Genomic DNA, 22230 nt, shown 5'->3' with positions numbered 1-22230 from the left:
CACTACCTTCTCTCTAATTTAGCTTCAGGAATGACACTCTTGTAACATGTCACATGTAAATGCCATGTGAGATCCAGAAAGTGGAAGCAAGTCAGACCCAGATCAGAATGGCTGCACTGACACCACTCTTAAAGACTACTGTCCTGTTCATCTAGACGCCTGCGAATGGGCTTCTTCACCACAGGCCATAAGACAGTATTTGGCCTCCTTATGCATGAAAGTTTATGCTTGGCAAACACTGGACACTGTGCTAGGGCTCTCAGATAACAATGCCAAACATGTTAAAGATTCTGCATTTGGCAAACTGATTGGAGCACCTGTAAACATGGAGCTTTGGAACATCACAGAGACAGAGCCCATTTACCCCAGGCTGTCTAAAGTGCCATTAGGAGACAATCGTTGTCCATTTTGGTTTCTGCCAGCATGTCTGTGACGAGCAGATGAGACACCTTTTGGAGTGTATTGGCTTCTCAGAATGCTAGCTTCCCTGACTCTAAAAGCTTTCCGTGTCACCAGACAGCATCTGAGAACCACAGCCGAGAGTATCCCACTTTGCTACAACCCGAATCCTGAGGTTTCCACAAGTGCAGTTGAAAATGCCTTGAGATATGGTTTATGACTTGTTGGTGCTTTGTAACAGCCCATGAGACTTTGAAATAAGTCATTGGGGGAAACCTGAACTGAGGTTCCTGCGGTCATTCATATTTGGCTCAAGAATAAGTGATTCAGCATTTCCATTGAATAGAAGCTGTGTTTGGTTTTATGCAATATATTCATACGCAAGTGCAAATACACTGACAAGTTGAAACCCTTGGACCAAATTGTAGTAACCAAATTTAAATCTCTCTGAAATATTATTTTTACTATATCACAATACAGGAACTGAAGGGAGAAAACTGTATCTTGCTCTTAATTTTACGTAATTTTAATTTTACATTAATTATCAAGAGGATACACAGAATTATTTCAATATGCCAATGATCTTAGTCACTACTGGTTAACATTGTTAAACACTGTTCTTCTGTCTCACTCTATCTTTTATCAGTTGAACACTCTATCTTTTATCAATTATCACGACCATTTATTTTTCAATATGACCTAACAGCAAATGGTAAGACTTTTTTCCCATGAAATTACACCGTCATTATCAACTTCATAAAATGTAACAATGGCACAACTCAAATAAGATTTCTGAATGGACAAGAAGTATATCAATGAAGAAAATTTATGAATAAAGAAATAGTTCTACAAAAATGATGAATATGAAATGAGACATGAAGGATCATAAATAACCTTAGCATGAGACCTGGATCAACAGATGTATAGAGACAAGCTAAAGGAATATGCATTCTGGATTACTTTACAATTTCTTGGAAGAGGGTGCTCACACCCAACCATTTCCTCATAGCCTCAGTGACATTCTTATTCCTTAAACTATATATTAGTGGGTTCAACAGAGGTGTGAGTATGGTGTAAAACACAGAGGCCACCATGTTCTTCTCAGGAGTGTGGAACGAGTTAGGTAGCATGTAGGTATAGACAGCAGCTCCATAGAAGAGGATGACCACAGTCATGTGGGAGGAGCAGGTGGCAAGAGCCTTCTTCCTACCCTCTGCTGAGTTCATCCTGAGAACAGTGAGGAGGATGGATGAGTAGGATCCTGAAATGACTGTTACAGGGATGAGAAGCATGATCACACAGCACACATACATGAGGGTCTCATAGAGCCAGGTGTCTGAGCAGGAGAGCTTTGTCACAGCAGGGACCTCACAGAAGAAGTGATAGATCTCCCGCGATCCACAGAATGGGAATGTCATAGTGACAGGGGTGAACATGAAGCCATCCAAGGATCCAAGGAGCCAACAGACAGATAACAGGAGGAGACACACCCTGTGGTTCATAAGGACAGGATACCAGAGTGGATGGCAGATGGCCACATAGCGGTCATAGGACATGGCAGCCAGAAGCAAACATTCTGAACCTGCTAGTGTCAGGTAGAGGAACATCTGCATCCCACAGGCAGCAGTTGAGATCCTGTGGTTCCCCAGCACCTGGTCCATAAGCATCTTGGGCACAGTGACAGAAATGTACATCATGTCCATGAGAGACAGCTGGCTGATAAAAAAGTACATGGGTGTGTGAAGGTGGGTGTCAGAGAGTATCAACAGGATCAGGAGGGCATTCCCAGACAAGGCTATCAGGAAAACCACAAATATGACCACAGCAAGCAGGGCAGGGTGTTTGCATTGACTGAAGAATCCTACCAGGGTGAAATCTGATTGCCCAGTGTAGTTGTTGATCCAGGAGGTGAGGTCCATGTGTTTCTCCTAGGCAACCAAGAAGGTTCATGGTTAGTGACTGCTTAGTGATATACATAAAATCCTACTAGCTGAGAAAATTTCTGGGCCTGTAGATTTGAAAATGATAATCTACCTATACTGTGAGAAATTTAAAAAATTAAAAATTCACATCTGAAGGGGTTGGGAATTTAGCTCAGTGGTAGAGCACTTGCCTAGCAAGCGCAAGGCCCTGGGTTCGGTCCCCAGCTCTGAGGAAAAAAAAATTCACATCTGTCTGTGTTTGGAGCCATCACCACTCCAGAATAGAGCTGGCAGAGTTCATGATTGTGGTCTTTCCTCATGGCAAATAGTGTCCTCTATCAACAAGTTTTTAATATTTGTAAGATAACTCTTTGCTTTCAACAAAAATAATGAATTACAGACAAAAATGAACCAGTTCCAACAAACACCAGTTTAAGTGGAATGCAAGCAGGGAAACAAACAAACACATTATTCAGATGTTAATGTATACACAAGTTGGTCTTAAAAAACATTGTAGAGCTTCTTCTCCTAGCATAATGTCGCTTGTACTCCCCAGTTTAGCATTCTCTGAGGAATGTGGTTTTAGAATAATGTGGTACAGCATCTTAGTTCAGTACTGCATACAGTCTATTTCAAATTGAATTCAAACTGTCCTGTAACATAGTTTTGATGGGTAAATGGTCTTTCAATGTACATTTATATAAACATATTCATATGAAATTGTAGACACAATAATACACATAATGTGTTTCTCATCCAACACTGGTTAGACAGAGTTAATTGGAAGTCCCACCTCTTCTGTTCTCTGCTTCTCCTAGTTCATCTCCTCACGGGGTGTCCATTTGCTCTAAGTTTCAACAGGAGACTGAGGGTTTAGCAGTCACTGCTGGTTGACAGGCCAGGGTGTGGTAGCAGCATCTCTGTGGACTGACAGCCACTTCCTCATGGAGTCTGAGGACAGAGAACACAGCCCCAAGATGTTCCTGAGAGCAGCTCCCCATTCCTTCACCCCACACTCATCCTGCCTCTGTGTTAGATGCTGAGAGAAACCCAGGGACACATTGACCTTGATTGCACTGAACAAGGTCCGTGTCCATCTATGCTGTGAAAATAGTACATAAATTCCAATTAAATTGGAAGGTTAAGGAAGGTACAACACAGTGAGAAGCAGCATCCCACAGAATGAATCCATCATTTCTGACCTTGCCCACGGCACTTTAAAGGAGAGATTTTTAAAGGTTTTCATTCTATTCATTCATTCATTTATTTATTATTTCTGAATGAGTAGATAGTACTTATTTTTGTAAGTAGAATTAGTTGGAAGGAAATGAAGTCTCCACTTTCTCATATGTTAGCAATATTTTCAAGGGATGGGTTGTTGAGATAGTGATCACAACTCTCAGGAACATTTTGCATCTGTGTCCGATTCTAAAAATGAAAACACCGAAGCAAACCACATACTGAGGTCATTGAAATGTCACGTACTGCCTGAGCTGCTGATAGAGCAGAGAAAGGCAAGCTTCTAATTGCCTTCATATAGATGCCATTCAGATCTGAGACCTCTGGGAAGAGATGGACAGAGATACTGACAGATAATAGACTGAGAGATAGGAAGAAATAAGGTAGATTTACATTTTAAAAACATATATTTGTGAAAGGAAACTCAGATCTATCCAACAATGTCAGATTTTCAACACTCACCTTATCTTTAACTGCTGACTGATGGTGGACACAGTGAATAAAGACAAGGATGGTGCCACTGGCTCTGAGAAGCCTGGCACACTATTGGATGGGTGAGTAGAGGTCAGGAGGCAGGTAAGGGGCAGTAGGTGTGCTGGGAAAGTCAGAGCTCTTTTTTCTGTGGGGACCACTGGCATCAGTGAGATCAGGAATGTGGTGTGAAGTAGGCAAGGGATTATCAGCTCTATTGTTCTTACTTCTGTGCCATTTCATGCCATGTGAACAGATCAGTGCATTGTGAACCCTTTGCATTACTAACAGTGAAGGCAGAGCAATGACAGTCCAGCATCCCAAGCCCGCAGCATCCCTGAGCCTCCCTGTTGCTTCCATGGGACACACCACACTCTCCTCTTTTACAGAGCAGAAGCTCAGGGTCTCAGGCATCTGCCTCATGTCATACAATGAGTGACAGAGTGAGTGCTTACCCTGTGAGTAGGCACAGAGTGGGCAACTGTGTGGTTCTATAGGAAACATTACTTCTATAGGGAGGTATGGTTTTATTTTAGATCACTCATTGCATGCTTCATATGGTGAAACTTGAATAAAGGGAAGACAATTATTTTTGCATTATTGTAACTCTCAATACTTACCCACACTTGAAATTAAATATCCCATCCACAGAGAGTTTTGAAATAAATGCATTGTCATATGAATGCTCAAGACTGCAGAAGGAAGGGTGGCTGTGGAACAGATGACTACAACAATCCCGGTACTTGTGAGACAGAGGCAGGGATCATCAACATACGCAAGGCAAGACTTGAGTTTTTGTGAACACTGTGTGTGTGTGTGTGTGTGTGTGTATGTGTGTTTGTCTATGGAACACATACTGCTTCATTCATAATATACAGAAAATTCTCAGTAAGGAGCTCTAAAAGGAATCTTTACGACCATCCTGCATGTGCTAGTGCACACTTTTGATCTCAGCACTGGGAGGAAGAGGCATGTAGATCTGTGTTTGACACCATCTTGGTTTACAGACTGAGTTCCAAGGCAGCCAGTGTGACACAGACAAATGTTGTCTGGAAAAACCAAGACTGATTAGGGGGAGGCTGAATTTCTTTCTCCTGATAATAAAAAGACAGTAAAGGATAGAGGATAAAAGAGATTCTGTAAGGAAGGAATAGACAGTCTAGTGCCCATGCTGTGCTGCGCAGACTCTCCTGTCAGGTGGACTTACCGTCAGATGCAGCTGCAATCTGGGCCTCAATGGGCAAGAGACAGAAGCTACTTAAATGCACAAGGAAAAGGATGCAAGTGACGTCATTCCTGGCTGGACTCTGCTCATTGCCAGATAAAGAATTTGTTGATTACTCCCCTCTGAGGCTTTAAAGAAGAATGTAACTAGGAGAGCCAAGGAACCTACTGGCAACTTCTGCCAAAGATTGTTTTACCCCTCAGTTTTGTTATAGTGAAAAAAATCATAATTAGTATTAAATAATAACCCTGAATAACACCATCATAAATAAAAATCAGCCCTAACATGAGTCAGTCATTTTTTGTCCAGAACTTTATTCACTACACAATCCTTTCTCTCTCTCTCTCTCTCTCTACCCTCTTACTCTCTGTGTTCATCTAAACTTCCAGCAGCCATCATAGGCATGCACTTGGAAGCTTGGGTTTCATCTGCTGTATTGTAAACACAGGATAACCCTGAACCCTCATCCCTCTTGTGCCATCTTGTCCTCCCCAAAGTCCATCATTCCATGTTCTGCTGTAAGTCAAAACCCATATTCTTTAGAGCTGCCTTCAGTGTAATTATTTGTTTTAAAACAGAGACCTGAAAGTTTATAGAATGATCTATAAATGCAAATATCTTAGATGAAAATGTAAATCTTGATATTGCCAACAGCTGAGCAAAAGTCCCAGGTTAAAAGTCAGTCTCTGTCTTAAACTTAGGCAATTGTGCAGACACAGTGAAGGACACTGTGTAGCCAGAGCTAGTCTACACAGGGTGGAAGACAGAGACAACTCTGCACTCTTGATCTGCAGCCAAATTTTTTTTGACCTTTTTCTGAATGCTAAAAGTTGCTGATCACTTTCCAATAACATGCCATTCTTCCCATGCCTTCTTCTGGTCACACAGGCCACCTTCTGAGCTCAATCCTTTCAAGTCCCCATAGACTCCTGTGTTTGAATGCTTGGCACACAGGGAGTGACACTATAAGTAGGTGGGCCCCTGACAGAATAGGTTTAGCCTTGTTGGATGAAATGTGGCACTGTTGGTTGGGCTCTGTGGGCTTCCAGTGCTCAAGCACTTCCTAGTTTGGAAGAGACAGCTCCTCCTTACTGCATCTAGATCACGATATAAGACCTCTCAGCTCCTTCTCCAGCACCATGTCTGCCTAGATGCTGCCATCCTTCCTGCCATGATGATAATGGACAAAATCTCTGAAACTGTAAACCAGCCCCAATTAAATGTTGTCCTTTAGAAGAGTTTCCTTGACCCTGCTGTTCCCTCACAGCAATGAAACCCTGAGTACTATAGCATCCTTACCTGTAACTGCTCATCTGGGGCTGCATCGACTTTGGTTGACAGAGGATCTCTGGGACTCCAGGCTCTGTCCAGTAAATAAAGCAGCTAACTAGGTATTGTTAGGACACAGTTGTCTTGGGTCCTGCATGGTGTCAGGAAAGGACCACCAATAATTTCTGGGTATCCAGCATCCAATGCAGCTGTTGATAATATTCCATCTCGGTGCCACCAGCCTGCTCTATGCCCTGCATGAAGTTCTCCAGCTTGGAAATGGAAGGCTTTGTAGAGGCCTGGGAACTGATCCATGAGGATCTCTGCTGGAGAATAGAAATAATAAGTAGTGTCATCAAACAAATCTTATGCAATAAAAATTGGTAAACGCATGCTACAGTATGTTCAAATAATAGAAATGCAATAGAAAAAAAATTTTTATAACAGAAGCTTACACACAGCATAATCTTCCCACCAAAACACAGGGTTAATAAGTAGAAAATGAAAATGACAAATCACAGGGGAAACCCAAAACCTATGCAAGGGATTCTGGGTAATTCCATGGGAGCCACAATGTGTAGACTGTGTTGATATGAGGAAATCTGCTTACTAGTGTTTGAATGTGTGAGGTTATTTTAGCTATCACTTCCTCTCTAGGCCTAAAAGATTTAGCTTTTCAAATGGTTAGTCTGAAATCTAAAGGGTAAAATGTATATCCTCTTTTGACTCTGCTCTACTGGATTCTAACCCAGGCACCACCAGAAGTTCATCTGAATGTGGTTGGTGATACCCTGCTCAACCAAGGGCCATACTGGCCAGAAGACCTGAGGGAAAAGAAAAACTAAGAAACAAAGCATGAATCTAACGAAGATAAACTCAGAAATCTATGCCTCAATCTATAATCACTCAATTCAGATGCCTAGATGCCAGTACAAGACCAGAGCCAAGATTCCATAGAAATTATCGACACAACTGTCAAAGGTAATGTAAAATGGAAAAGGCTACTAGTCCAAAACATTCAGGAAATTGAGGATTCAATGAGAAGATCACAGCTAAGGATAATAGGTATAGAAGAGAGTAAAGACACCCTGTTCAAAGGACCAGTAAATATCTTCACCAAAATCATAGAAGAAAACTTCCCTAACCTAAAGAAAGAGATGCCCAGAAACATAAAAGAAGCCCACAGAACTCCAAATAGATTGGACCAGAAAAGAAACTCCTCCCGTCACATAATAGTCAAAACACCAAATGCACAAAACAAAGAAAGAATATTAAAAGCAGTAAGGGAAAAAGTCAAGTAACATATAAAGGCAGACCTATCAGAATCACACCGGACTTCTCACCAGGGACTATGAAAGCCAGATGATCCTGGACAGATGTCATACAGACCCTAAGAGAACAGAAATGCCAGCCCAGGTTACTGTATCCAGCAAAACTCTCAATTAACATAGATGGAGAAACCAAGATATTCCATGACAAAACCAAATTTACACAATATCTTTCTACAAATCCAGCCCTACAAAGGAAAATAAATGGTAATGTCCAACATAAGGAGGCAAGCTACACCCTAGAAATAGCAAGAAACTAATCCTCTTGCAACAAAACAAAGAGAAGAAAAGCACACAAACATAATCTCACATCCAAATACGAATATAACAGAAAGCAACAATCACTATTCCTTAATATCTCTCAACATCAATGGACTCAACACCCCAATAAAAAGACATAGATTAACAAACTGGATACGCAATGAGGACCCTGCATTCTGCTGCCTACAGGAAACACACCTCAGAGACAAAGACAGACACTACTTCAGAGTGAAAGGCTGGAAAATAACTTTCCAAGCAAATGGTCGGAAGAAGCAAGCTGGAGTAGCCATTCTAATATTGAATAAAATCGATTTTCAACTAAAAGTCATCAAAAAAGATAAGGAAGGACACTTCATATTCATCAAAGGAAAAATCCACCAGGATGAACTCTCAATCCTAAATATATATGCTCCAAATACAAGGGCACCTACATACATAAAAGGAAACCTACTAAAGCCCAAAACACACATTGTACCTCACACAATAATAGTAGGAGATTTCAACACCCCACTCTCATCAATGGACAGATCATGGAAACAGAAATTAAACAGAGACATAGACAGACTAAGAGAAGTCATGAACCAAATGGACTTAACTAATATTTATAGAACATTCTATCCTAAAACAAAAGGATATACCTTCTTCTCACCACCTCATGGTACGTTCTCCAAAGCTGACCATATAATTGGCCATAAAACAGGTCTCAATAGATACAGAAAGATAGAAATAATCCCATGCGTCCTATCAGACCACCATGGGCTAAACCTGGTCTTCAACAACAATAAGGGAAGAACGCCCACATATACATGGAAGTTGAACAATGCTCTACTCAATGGTAACCTGGTCAAGGAAGAAATAAGGAAAGAAATTAAAGACTTCTTAGAATTTAATGAAAATAAAGGTACAACATACCTAAACTTATGGGACACAATGAAAGCCGTACTAAGAGGAAAACTCATAGCTCTGAGTGCCTGCAGAAAGAAACAGGAGAGAGCATATATCAGCAGCTTGACAGCACACCTAAAAGCTCTAGAATGAAAAGAAGCAAATACACCCAGGAGGAGTAGAAGGCAGGAAATAATCAAACTCAGAGCTGAAATCAACCAAGTAGAAACAGAAAGGACCATACAAAGAATCAACAGAACTAAAAGTTGGTTCTTTGAGAAAATCAACAAGATAGATAAACCCTTAGCCAGACTAATGAGAGGACACAGAGAGTTTGTCCAAATTAACAAAATCAGAAATGAAAGGGAGACATAAGTACAGAATCAGAGGAAATTAAAAAAAAATCATCAGATCCTACTACAAAAGCCTATATTGAACAAAACTTGAAAATCTGTAGGAAATGGACAATTTCCCCTAGACAGATACCAGGTACCAAAGTTAAATCAGGAACAGATAAACCAGTTAAACAACCCCATAACTCCCTAAGGAAATAGAAGCAGTCATTAAAGGTCTCCCAACCAAAAAGAGCCCATGTCCTGATGGGTTCAGTGCAGAATTCTATCAGACCTTCATAGAAGACCTCATACCAATACTATTCAAACTATTCCACAAAATTGAAACAGATGGAACGCTATGAAGCCACAATTACTCTTATACCTAAACCACACAAAGACCCAACAAGAAAGAGAACTTCAGACCAATTTCCCTTATGAATATTGACGCAAAAAATACTCAATAAAATTTTGGCAAACTGAATCCAAGAGCACATCAAAACAATCATCCATCGTGATCAAGTAGGCTTCATCCCAGGCATGCAGGGATGGTTTAATATACAGAAAACCATCAATGTAATCCATTATATAAACAAACTGAAAGATAAAAACCACATAATCATTTCATTAGATGCTGGGAAAGCATGTGACAAAATTCAACACCCCTTCATGATAAAAGTCCTGGAAAGAATAGGAATTCAAGCCCCATATCTAAACATACTAAAAGCAATATACAGCAAACCAGTAGCTAGCATCAAACTAAATGGAGAGAAACTTGAAGCAATCCCACTAAAATCAGGGACTAGACAAGGCTGCCTACTCTCTCCCTTCTCATTCAATATATTACTCTAAGTTCTAGCCAGAGTAATCAGACAACAAAAGGAGATCAAAGGAATACAGATTAGAAAAGAAGTCAAAATATCACTGTTTGCAGATGATATGATAGTATACTTAAGTGACCCCAAAAGTTCTGCCAGAGAACTACTTAACCTGATAAACAACTTCAGCAGCGTGTTGCATTATAAAATGAACTCAAACAAATCAGTAGCCTTTCTCTACTCAAAGGATAAACAGGCTGAGAAAGAAATAAAGGAAACAACACCCTTCATAATAGTCCCAAATAATATAAAATACCTCAGTGTGACTTCAACCAGGCAAGTGAAAGATCTGTATGACAAGAACTTCAAGCCTCTGAAGAAAGAAATTGAAGATATTAGAAGATGGAAAGACCCATCATGCCCATGGATTGATAGGATTAATATAGTAAAATAAAAAGCAATCTACAGATTCAATGCAATCCCCCAAAGTTCGACTCAATTCTTTATAGAGATAGAAAGAGCATTTTGCAAATTCATTCAAAATAGCAAAAAGTTCAGAATACTGAAAACTATCCTCGAAAATAAAAGAACTGGGGGAATCACCATCCCTGATCTCAAGCAGTATTACAAAGCAATAGTCATAAAAACGATAGTATTGATACAGAGACAGGCAGATAATGGAACAGAATTGAAACCCAGAAATGACCACCTACCTAAATTGATCTTTGACAAAAACTAAACCATCAATGGAATAAAGAAGCATTTTCAACAAATGGTTCTGGTTCTCAGCATGTAGAAGAATGCCCGTCGATCCATTCTTATCATCCATACAAAGCTTAAGTTCAAGGGAAATACCTCCACATCAAACCAGATACACTCAAACTAGTAGAAGAAAATGAAAATGGGTAGAGTCACAAACATATGGGCACTGGGGAAAATTTCCTGAACAAAACCAATGCTTTAAGATAAAGAATGAACAATTGGCACCTCATAAAACGCAAAGCTTCTAAGGCAAAAGGACATTTTAGGACAAAACAACAACCAACAGATGGGAAAAGACTTTGCAATCCTTCATCTATTAGAGGCTAATATAAAAATATACAAAGAACTCAAGAAGTTAGACTCCAGAGAAACAAATAACCCTATTAAAAAATGGGGTTCAGAGCTAAACAAAGAATTCACAGCTGAGGAATGCCGAATGGCTGAGAAACACCTAAAGAAATGTTCAACATCTTTAGTCATCAGGGAAATGCAAATCAAAACAACCATGAGATTCCATCAGTCAGAATGGCTATGTTAAAACTCCGGTGACAGCAGACGCTGGCGAGGATATGGAAATAGAGGAACACTCCTCCATTGTTGGTGGGATTGCAAACTGGTACAAACACTCTGGAAATCAGTCTGGCGTTTCCTTAGAAAATTGGACCCAGCTATACCTCTCCTGGGCACATACCCAAAAGATGCTCCAATATACAATAAAGACACATGCTACACTATGTTCATAGCAGCCTTATTTATTTAAGCTAGGAGCTGGGAAGAACCCAGATGCCCTTCAACAGAATAATGGACTCAAAAAATGTGGTACACCTACACAATGGAGTACTATTTAGCTATCAAAAACAATGACTTTATGAAATTCATAGGTAAATGGAGTGAACTAGAAAAGGTCATCCTGAGTGAAGTAACCCAATCTCAGAAAAACACATTTGGCATGCACTCATTAATAAGTGGATATTAGCCCAAATGCTTGCATTACCCAAGATGCAATCCACAGACTACATGAAGCTCAAGAAGTAGGATGACCAAAATGCAGATGCTTCCACTTCTTCTTAAAAGGGGAAAAATATTCATAGGAGGGGATATAGAAGCAAAGTTTAGAGCAGCTACTGAAGTAACAGCCATTCAGAGCCTGTCCCACATGTGGCTCATATAGCCCATATATAAACAGCCACCCAAACTAGATAAGATTGATGAAGCTAAAAAGTGCATGCTGAAAGGGACTGGATATAGATCTCTCCTGAGAGACACATCCAGAGCATTTCTATTACAGAGGTCAATGCTATCAGGAAACCACTGAACTGAGAACAGGACCCCCTTTCTGGGAATTAGAGGAAGGATTGAAAATGCTGAAGGAGCTTGCAACTCCATAAGAACAATGCCAACCAACCAGAGCTTCCAGGGACTAAACCACTACCAAAAGACTATACATGGACTGCATTTTTAGCAGAGAATAGCCTTGTTGGGGCACCAGTGGAAGGGGAAGCCCTTAGTCTTGCAAAGGTTGGACCCCCAGTGCAGGGGAATGTTGTGTGTGTGTGTGTGGGGGGGGTGGTAAGGGTGGTGGATGTGGGGAACACCTGTATGGGGGAGGGGTTTGGGGTGAGGACTTATGGACAGGAAACTGGGACAGGGAATAACATTTGAAATGTAAATTAAGAAATACATCTAATAAAAAAAGACAAAACCAGAAAATTCCAACAGCAATGACAGCATTCTATAAAAATGATCTTCAGTTCACATCTTGCACAAAGCAATCCACAGAGAATGCAAAGGCAGTAGCCACTTCCTCCAAAGAAGCAGAGCTAATGTGGGAATTACTAATATCTGAAATTTCATGGTGTAAAGCATCAATGCTCATAGCTGTGGATGAATGGCTCGACAAACCTCTAATACCCTTTTGAACACTTCCCCATCCACGAGTAGACTTGTTATAAGACAGGAGAGGAACACAGATCCATCTAAACAAAGAATGGTACTGTATTGATAATCTAACCTTAATATTTTTAATTTCCTGTCCCACATAAAGAACTGCCTTTTCTAGGGCATTTAACCTTTCTTTAAACCCTCTATTTATCTTTTATTGAATCAATAAGGCAATACTAACCTTCTTAGATAGTTGATCCACCTGATGAGCAGAGTGGACCGCTCTAACCAAAGAAGTGATAGATAAGGCAAAAGAAGAAATTATACCAACCAGAGCAGTAATACCTAGAATTAAGGTGGCCACAAAATGCCTACCTCTACAAAGTATGGAGGAGGCACGATGAGTGGCCTCTATGCCAGGATCAGAAAACCATGTTCCATTAACATTGACAGGCAAAAGGACATAAAGAGGCTGTTTTAATATGACAAAAACATTTTTCCTTGTAACAGTAAGACAATTAGATAATTGACAGTTTATGCAAGTAACATGATAAATACCATGACCATCCTGACAAGGGAGAAATCGCCACGCTCTTCAGAGGAAAAACTGGAGAAAGGAGCAGCCGCACAGGCTAAAACGGAAGCAGAAATCCTCTTAACCTCAGAGCGAGGTCTAATAAGGGTTACTTTATGAGTAGCAGCAAAAAGACGCTATAGATCAGGCTGAACAGGAAGCAAGTGGGGATTAAAAATTGGGGGAAAGGTAGGGGAAGCCCATCCAGGGGCAAACCAGGCATTAGCAGGGGAGGTCGGTAAGGAAGCATCTCCCTTGGTAACCTGTACTGTTTCAATTGCATAGTATAATCATGTTCTGGACTACTAACAGACCAATCTAAAAGTTTAAAAGTTTGAGCTGTAGGGTTAAAGGGAGTAAAGTACGCAGCTTTGGAGAGAAAACCCCAAGACCACCATTTAGGGTAGCCATTAATAGCAATATTCTCCCAGACAGAGATCAGCTCCTCGCCATTCTGACAAGCAGACAAAAAGGAAGGCAAAGGAGGTGAAGAAGATGGACGAGAATAATGAAAGCCATCTTTAGAAGGTAAAAACAATTTTAGAAACCAAATGTCTCGCCAACTGGTGGAATCGTCACCACAAGCATATTTCAGAGGAGTTGGAGACCTTGAGATTAACTCTTTCTCCTCTAAAGAGAAACACCCTTCAATGTCATTTTTAACAGTAAAGCACATGGGAAGGGAGTCAGTGATTCCGGAATAGTTGTAGCTGGTCAAAGTTCATTCTTTCAAATAAGAACTACTTTCTCCTCCAAGCAACGCAGTATTGTTAGCAGTCACCTTGACAAGGCCAAAATCCCAAGTGGCCACATGAAACAAGAGAGGATCAGGTAAATAAGCCCAATAGGAGTCTTGCTTGGGCAGCAGTGTAGGGAAAAAGCATTACCTGGGTGAAGAGAAGTGAAAGCGTAGTAGGAGAAGATTGGAGGGAGTGACTGGGAGGCGGAGAGAAATCACACTATCTCTTGCAGCAGAGACCAATTCTTGAAGCTGATCCCAAGTTGGCAACAGCGTGGTGGACGAGCGACCATGTGGCTGAAGCCTGGCAAAAGCAGAAGAGAGGCGCTGCTCAGAGTTGTCTGGAGTCATCAGGAATGAGGCACGCTCCGCTCTCTCATCTTTCTCAGTCGGTAGTTGAGACGAGACTTTCTGCTTTTCTGCATTGGGATTATACAATCTGATGAGGCAGTCAGGAATCCAGACTGGTGACTCGGCATCCTGTGGAAAGACACAAGCATACTCCCTTCCAGAGGAGAGAAGAACACCTATTCCCTTCCACGTAGATGAAAGGACATCTTTCCACAGAACTAATGGATGGTGATGTTCCATAGGATCCCAATGGTGCTGTACTGCAGATTTACCTTGAGAATCTTTATTCAAATAATTGAGTGCAAAAAGAGCACGATTCAATAAATAAGTGGGGGAGACATTTTAATTCTCCTCCCTGTAACTTAGCCATTTGTGTCTTTAACAATTGGTTAGATCTTTCAATAATTGCCTGCCCTTGAGGATTATATGGAATGCCTGTAGTGTGTCTAATAATAAATTTAATACAAAAGTTTGCAAAGGCTTTAGATTGATAAGCAGGACCATTAGCAGTTTCAGATGCAACAGCATGCCAAGGAATGCAAAACAAGCAAATAAATGCTGCTGTACATCTTTGACTGCTTCTCCTGTCCTGGCTGTGGCAAAAATAACTCCAGAAAAGGTATCAACAATAACATGAACAAAGGATAACTTTCCAAAAGATGAAACATGAGTTACATCCAACTGCCATAGGGCTCCAGGCTTGAATCCTTGAGGGTTAACTATAGGCAGAGAAGTTGGAAATGTTTTGAGGTGAGGTAAAGGAGATCTTAAAGGTCCTGGGGGGAGGGTGGTATTGGGGGGAGAATGGGGAGGGGAACACCCATATAGAAGGCGAGGGGGAGGTGTTAGGGGGATGTTGGCTCGGAAACCGGGAAAGGGAATAACAATCTAAATGTAAATAAGAAATACCCAAGTTAATGAAGATGAAAAAAAAAAGAAGAATATTTTCCTTTGATCTAAAGGTTCTATAGAGAAGGCAGAGGAAATATGACTTGTAGTAAATTCAGAAAATGTAGAGAGTACTTTTTGGAAGGTGATATAACGCTTGCTCCATAAAGGAGACGCAGGCTAATGAGAAGGAGTCAGAAAAATTTAACAACCGCTCAAATTGACCGATGGTGTAAGGTATTCTAATTACTTCAAAATTTTTACCCAATCTCCCCCTAATCCTTCTTCTACCCTTCACAATTATCTGAGCTACTAAACCATAATAAGGAGTCAAAACTTTTGGGGAGGAAGCAGGCAAATGGACCCATTCTAAAGGTCCTTGTTCTTGCCAGATAAGCCCAGTGGGTGTTAGGGAAATATGTAGGATAACAAATTCACAGGCCTCATATAAATCAATTCTTACAATGAGTTGTGCCTGGATGGCCTCCTCAACCAACTGCAGAGCCTTTTGTCCCTCTGGAGTTAACACTCGGAGAGATTTGGGACTACTATCTCCCTTTAAAATATCAAAAAGTGGCTATAATTGGCCAGTGGTAAGCTATAAATAAGGTCTAATCCAGTTGATTTCTCTGACCAGTGAGAATCAGAATGAATAACTCTCCCCAAATAATTACATGGGGGAATCCTTTAAAATTTTTTCAGGAGCCACGTTTAACCCATACTCATGTAAACTTTGTATAAGATTATCCCAAGCTTGATTTTAAAAAGTCAGGGAAGAATGAGCAATCAAAATATCATCCATAGAATGAAAAAGCAACAACTCAGGAAACTGCTGACGAGTGGGAGACAAAGCCATATCCACAAATGTTTGACACAAAGTGGGACTATTTTTCATTCCCTGTGGGAGCACTTTCCATTGAAAACGCTGGTTTGGCCTTTGTAAATTTGTTGAGGGTAAACTAAAGGCAAAGGCTTCCTGTCATCTGGATGCAAAGGGATAGTAAAGGAACAATCCTGCAAGTCTATAACAGACAGAATATCCTTTGGGAATCATTGTGGGAGCTGGCAGTCCTGGTTGTAGAAGAGCAGAGAGGGAACATGCAGGAGGCCTGCTTGAGCCAGGATTCCAGGTCTGGTCAATCCAGAAACCTGTTTCTCTCATTTGCTGCTATTGCTTTCTTCAACTTCACTGCTTTCTCTCTAATTTAGCTTCAGGTATGACGCTCCTGTAACATGTCACATGTAAACCCAGTGTCAGATGCAGAGAGTGGAATCAAGTCAGACCCAGATCAGAATGGCTGCACTAGATACCTCTCTCAAGGACTGCTGCCCTGCTTATCCAGACACCTGCGAATTGGCTTCTTCACCACAGGTCGTAAGACAATACTTGGCCTCCTCATGCACCAAGGTTTATAGTTGGCAAACACGGGACACTTTGCTGAGGCTCTCAGAGAACAATGCCAAACACATGTTATAGATTCTGCACTTGGCAAACTGATTGGAGTTCCTGTGAACATGGAGCTTTGGAACATCACAGTGACAGAGCCCATTTACTATGGGCTGTCTACAGTGTCCTTAGGAGCCATTCATTGTTCACTGTGGTTTCTGCCAGCATGTCTGTGACAAGGAGGTGACACTTTTGGAGTGTATTGAGTCAGAATTCGAGCTTCCTTGACTCTAAAAGCTTGCCATGTCACCAGACAGCCTCTGAGAACCGCAGCAGAGATTTTTTCCACTTTGCCACAACTCGAATCCTGATATCTCCACTAGTGTAGTTGAAAATGCCTTGAGTTATGATTTATGACTTGTTTGTGCTTTGTAACAGCCCAGGAAACTTTGAAACAAGTCATTGTAGGAAACCTGAGCCCAAGTTCCTGGGCCATGGTCATTCATGTTTGCCTCAAGAATAATAAGCAATTTCCCTTTGAATGAGAACTGTGTTTGGTTCTGAGTGTTACATTTATGTGCTATGAGGGCAATTTGAAACCACTGAGGTATGTGAACTATCCATATTTGAGTTTCTTTCTTTCAAAAAGTATTTTTATTTCTTTTTTCTTTTCTTTTTTTTTTACATTCCAGATTTTATTTCTCTCCTCATCCACCCTCCAACTTTTCCATATCCCTCACACCCCTATCTCTATGAGGATGTCCCCATTCCACCACCCCACCTGAACTCTAAACTCCCTGGGGCCTCCAGTCTCTTGAGGGTTAGGTGCATCTTCTATGACTGAACCCAGACCCAGCAGTCCTCTGCTGAGTATGTGTTGGAGGGCTTATTTCAGCTGGTATACGCTGCCTGGTTGGTGATCCAGTGTCTAAGCCGTCTCAAGGGTCCAGGTTAATTGAGACTTCTGGTCTTCCTACAGGGTTGCCCTCCTCCTCAGCTTCTTCTAACTTTTCCCTAATTCAACCAAAGGGGTCAGCAGCTTCTATTCAATGGTTGGGTGAGCATATCTTCATCTGACTCTTTTAGCTTCTTGTTGGGTCTTTTGGAGGGCAGTCATGATAGGTCCCTTTTTGTGAGTGCTCCATAGCCTCAGTAATTGTGTCAGGCCTTGGGGCCTCAGCTTGAGAGCTGGATCCTGCTTTGGACTTGTCACTGGATCTTCTTTTCCTCAGGCTCTTCTCCATTCCCAGGCCTGCAGTTCTTTCAGACAGAAAAAATTATGGGTCAGAGTTTTGGCTGTTGGATAGCAACCCCATCCCTCACTTGATGCCCTGCCTTTCTGCTGAAAGTGGATTCTACAAGTTCCCTCTCCCCACTGTAGAGCATTTCATCTAGGGCCCCTCCCTTTGAGTCCTGAGGGTCTCTCACCTCTTGGGTCTCTGGTACATTCTGGAGGGTGCTCTCTACTCCCTACCTCTGGAGATTGCCTGTTTCCATTCTTTCTGCTGGCACTCACTGCTTCAGTCCTCCCCACATCCCCCTCAGTACCAGATCATGTTCCCCTCCCCCCTGCCACTTTCCCTCCCAAAACACTCCCCATGTGGTTACTTTCTTCTTCCTCCCAAAGTGGGACTTAGGCATCCTCACTTGGGCCCTACAGCTTGTTGAATTTTTTGAATTCAGTAGACTGTATCTTGGGTATTCTGTACTTTTTTGGACTAATATTTACTAATTAGAAAGTACATACCATTTATGCACTTTTGGCTCTTTTAAGTATTATTTTTACTATATCATAATACAGGAGCTGAAGGGAGAAAAATATAACTTGTCGTTTATTTTTAATCTAATTTCAAATTTACATAAATTATCAATAAAATACAAAGAATTTATTCGATATGCCATGTCTCAATTCGCCTCTTGTAAACATTGCTAAACACATTTTAAAAACTTATTCTATGTTTATCAGTTGAACATATTATGATCATTTATTACTCATGACATAAATTTGGAGTGATAAGAAAATGCATAGTACTACAAAATAAAATAACCATTATTAGCTTCAAAAAATGTAACAAAGAGAGAATACAAATAGAGTTTGTGAATGGGGAATTAGGTTAATGAAGAAATTTTAGGAATCGACAAATGATTCTCTAAAAAGGAATGAATATGAAATGAAACAAGAAGGATGAGGAATAACCTCAGTATAGAATGGGAAAAACAGATGTGTAGAGAAAAGGAAAAGAAATATACATTCTTAATTGTTTACTTCATTGTTTCTGGAAAGAGGAATTTTCACCCAACAATTTCTTTATAGCCTCAGTGACATTCTTATTCCTAAGACTATAGATTATTGGGTTCAACAGAGGCGTGAGTATGGTGTAAAACACAGACACCACCATGTCCTTCTCAGGGGTATGGAATGAGCTAGGTAGCATATATGTATAGACAGCAGCACCATAGAAGAGAATGACCACCGTCATGTGGGAGGAACAGGTAGCAAGAGCCTTCTTCCTGCCCTCCGCTGAGTTCATCCTGAGAACAGTGAGGAGGATGGATGAGTAGGAGCCTGAAATGACTGTCACGGGGATGAGAAGCATGAGCACACAACACACATACATGAGGGTCTCATAGAGCCAGGTGTCTGAGCAGGAGAGCTTTGTCACAGCAGGGACCTCACAGAAGAAGTGTTGGATCTCCCGAGATCCACAAAATGGGAATGTCATAGTGACAGGGGTGAGCATGAAGCCATCTAAGGATCCCAGGAGCCAACAGACAGACAACAGGAGGAGACACACCCTGTGGTTCATGAGGACAGGATACCGGAGTGGATGGCAGATGGCCACATAGCGGTCATAAGACATGGCAGCCAGAAGGAAAAATTCTGACCCCACAAGTGTCAGGTAGAGGAACATCTGCATCCCACAGGCAGCAGCTGAGATCCTGTGGTTCCCCAGGACCTGGTCCATGAGCATCTTGGGCACAGTGACAGAAATGTACATCATGTCCATGAGGGACAGCTGGCTGATGAAAAAGTACATGGGTGTGTGGAGTTGGGTGTCAGAGAGTATCAACAGGATCAGGAGGGCATTCCCAGATAAGGCCATCAGGAAAACCACAAATATGAGCACAGCAAGCAGGGAAGGGTGTTTGGATTGACTAAAGAGTCCCACCAGATCAAAATCTGACTGTCCAGTGTAGTTGTTCATCCAGGTGGTGATGTCCATGGGTGTCTCCTAGGCAACCAAGAAGCTTTGAGGTTCACTAACTATTGATAGGTGCACAAGGCTATTATGTTAAAAAGTCTCCTGGCTGCTATATTTGAAAATGATAATCTGCCTATAATTTAAGACAAAAATTATATTGCCTTAACAAAGCAATAATTCACAGATGTGGCTAGAGACATCGTCACTCAGAGTAGAGACAACACTGATCTTTGCTGATGACAAATATGTTCTTTATGAATAAGGTCTTCAAATTTGCATAATGATTTTTTCATTACTAACAAATATAGTGAAAACAACAAACCACAATGAAAGTGAATTGAAAACAAGGAAATAAGTAAACACATTAATTATTCAGAACATTAACACACAAGTTATTCTTCAGAAGCATTGCAGAACTGCTTCTAAGATTATCACAATATGGGACATGCTCTCCAGTTTAGCATGCATTGAAGAACGTGGTCTTAATATGGTACAAGATCTTATTGAGTGCTGTATACAGCCCATTTCAAATTGAATTCAAACTGTCCTGTAACTTTGTTTTGATAAATAAATGATCTTTAAATGTACATTCATATAAATGTATTCATATGAAATTGTAGACACAATAATACACGTAATGTGTTTCTCATCCAACACTGGTTAGACACAGTTAATTGGAAGTCCCACCTCTTGTGGTCTCTGCTTCTCCTAGTTCATCTCCTCACAGGCTGTCCATTTGCTCTAAGCTTCATCAGGAGACTGAGGCTTTAGCAGTCACTGCTGGTAGCCAGGCCAGGGTGTGGCAGCAACATCTTCGTGGACTGTCAGCCACTTACTTTCTTATGGAGTCTGAGGGCAGAGAACAGAGCTCTAGGATGTTCCTGAGAGCAGTTCACCATTCCTTCACCCCACACTCACCCTGCCTCTGTGTTAGATGCTGAGAGAAACCCAGGGACACATTAACCTTGGTTGCACTGAACAATGTCAGTGCCAACCCATGCTGGGACAATAGTACAAGAATGTAAACTAAGCTTGAAGGTTTCAATAGCCACAACACAGTGAGAAACAGCATCAGACACCATGTATCCAGCCTCCTGGACCAGGCTCAGAAATGCCTCTTCCACATGCACTTCTTAAAGAGAGATTTTTAAAGTTTTTTTTTTAATTTCTAAACTAGTAACATAATTTTGATTTCCCTAAGCAATAGGAAGAAAATTAAGTCTCTTGCTGAGATGTTAGCAATAATTACAAGAGACGGGCCGTGAGATAAAAAGCACAAGTCTCTGGAACATTTATATAACAAAGGGACAAAAGCAAACCTGTTCCTGAAGCCTTTAAAGTGCCTCGTTCTGCCCAAGCTGCTGCTGATATGGAGAACACAGAGAGGTTCTTGGTGCCTCATATAAATGCCAGGTAGATTTGAGACCTATGGGAAGAGATGGACAGAGATAGAGACAGAAGATAGAGTGAGAGATAGGAAGTAACAAGATAGATTTCCATTTTAAAAAGAAGTGTTCATGAAAAGAAACTTAGATCTTTTAAAAGTTTAAACCTTTTAATGTTCAGTTTATGTTTTTATGCTGACCCAGTTTGTAGTTTTGATGGTGAACAAAGACTGGGGAGGGAGCCACAGACTCTGAGAGGCTCTGAACACTGTCTGCTGGGTGAGTGGAGGTCATGAGGCAGGTGAGGCGCAGGAGGTGTGTTTTCAGGGTCAGTGCCCTGTGTCAAGTGGTGTCCACTGGCATTAGTGTCCCCAGGCAGCAGTGAGCATGGGGTCTGCAGAAGGTAAGGGATTATCAGCTCTCTGGTTCTTACTGCTGTGCCATTTGATGCCATGTGAACAGCTTGATGCAATGTGAACCCTTTGCATTGCTAACAGTGAAGGCAGAGCAATGACAGAGCAGCATCCCAAGCCAGCAGTGTCCCTGAGCCTCTCTGGTGATTCCGTTGCACCCAGCACACTCCCCTCTTTTATAAAAGAGAAGCTCAGGGTCTCGGGTATCTGCCTCATGTCCCACAACCACTGACAGAGTGAGTACTTACCCTGTGAGTAGGCACAGAGTGGGTGCTTGTCTAGGTTCTACAGGAAACATTACTTCTTCAAGAACATATACTTTGAATTTGTGTTACCCACTGTCTGCTTCATATTGTGGAATGTAAACAAAATGAAGACAGTTAATTTTGCATTATTGTAACCATTAAAAATTACCTACGCTTGAAATTAAATAAACCACCAAAAGACAGTTTTGAAAACAAATGTCCTGCCCTAGGAGTAATTAAAAATGCAGAAGGG

General features: G+C 41.2%; 2 protein-coding genes across 2 annotated transcripts; both read right to left on the bottom strand.

Annotated features, from left to right (window-relative positions):
* Positions 1–1355: 1355 nt before the first annotated feature.
* LOC116909481 (olfactory receptor 2T29-like) lies at positions 1356–2318 on the bottom strand. The gene has a single exon (XM_032913077.1). The coding sequence runs from the start codon at positions 2316–2318 to the stop codon at positions 1356–1358; it is 963 nt and encodes a 320-aa protein (XP_032768968.1).
* A 16680-nt stretch (positions 2319–18998) lies between these two features.
* On the bottom strand, positions 18999–19955 carry LOC116909477 (olfactory receptor 2T29-like). Its single transcript, XM_032913071.1, has one exon. It carries the CDS (start codon positions 19953–19955, stop codon positions 18999–19001), a length of 957 nt encoding a protein of 318 aa, XP_032768962.1.
* Between the last annotated feature and the right edge of the window lie 2275 nt (positions 19956–22230).

This window comes from Rattus rattus, chromosome 9, assembly GCF_011064425.1.
Source record: "Rattus rattus isolate New Zealand chromosome 9, Rrattus_CSIRO_v1, whole genome shotgun sequence".
In the NCBI taxonomy this organism is placed as follows: Eukaryota; Metazoa; Chordata; class Mammalia; order Rodentia; family Muridae; genus Rattus; species Rattus rattus.
This window is presented reverse-complemented; position numbering and strand designations above follow the sequence as displayed.

Coding starts and splice junctions, on each gene's coding strand:
- LOC116909477 (XM_032913071.1), bottom strand. CDS start 19,955: ATGGACATCACCACCTGGATGAACAACTACACTGGACAGTCAGATTTT.
- LOC116909481 (XM_032913077.1), bottom strand. CDS start 2,318: ATGGACCTCACCTCCTGGATCAACAACTACACTGGGCAATCAGATTTC.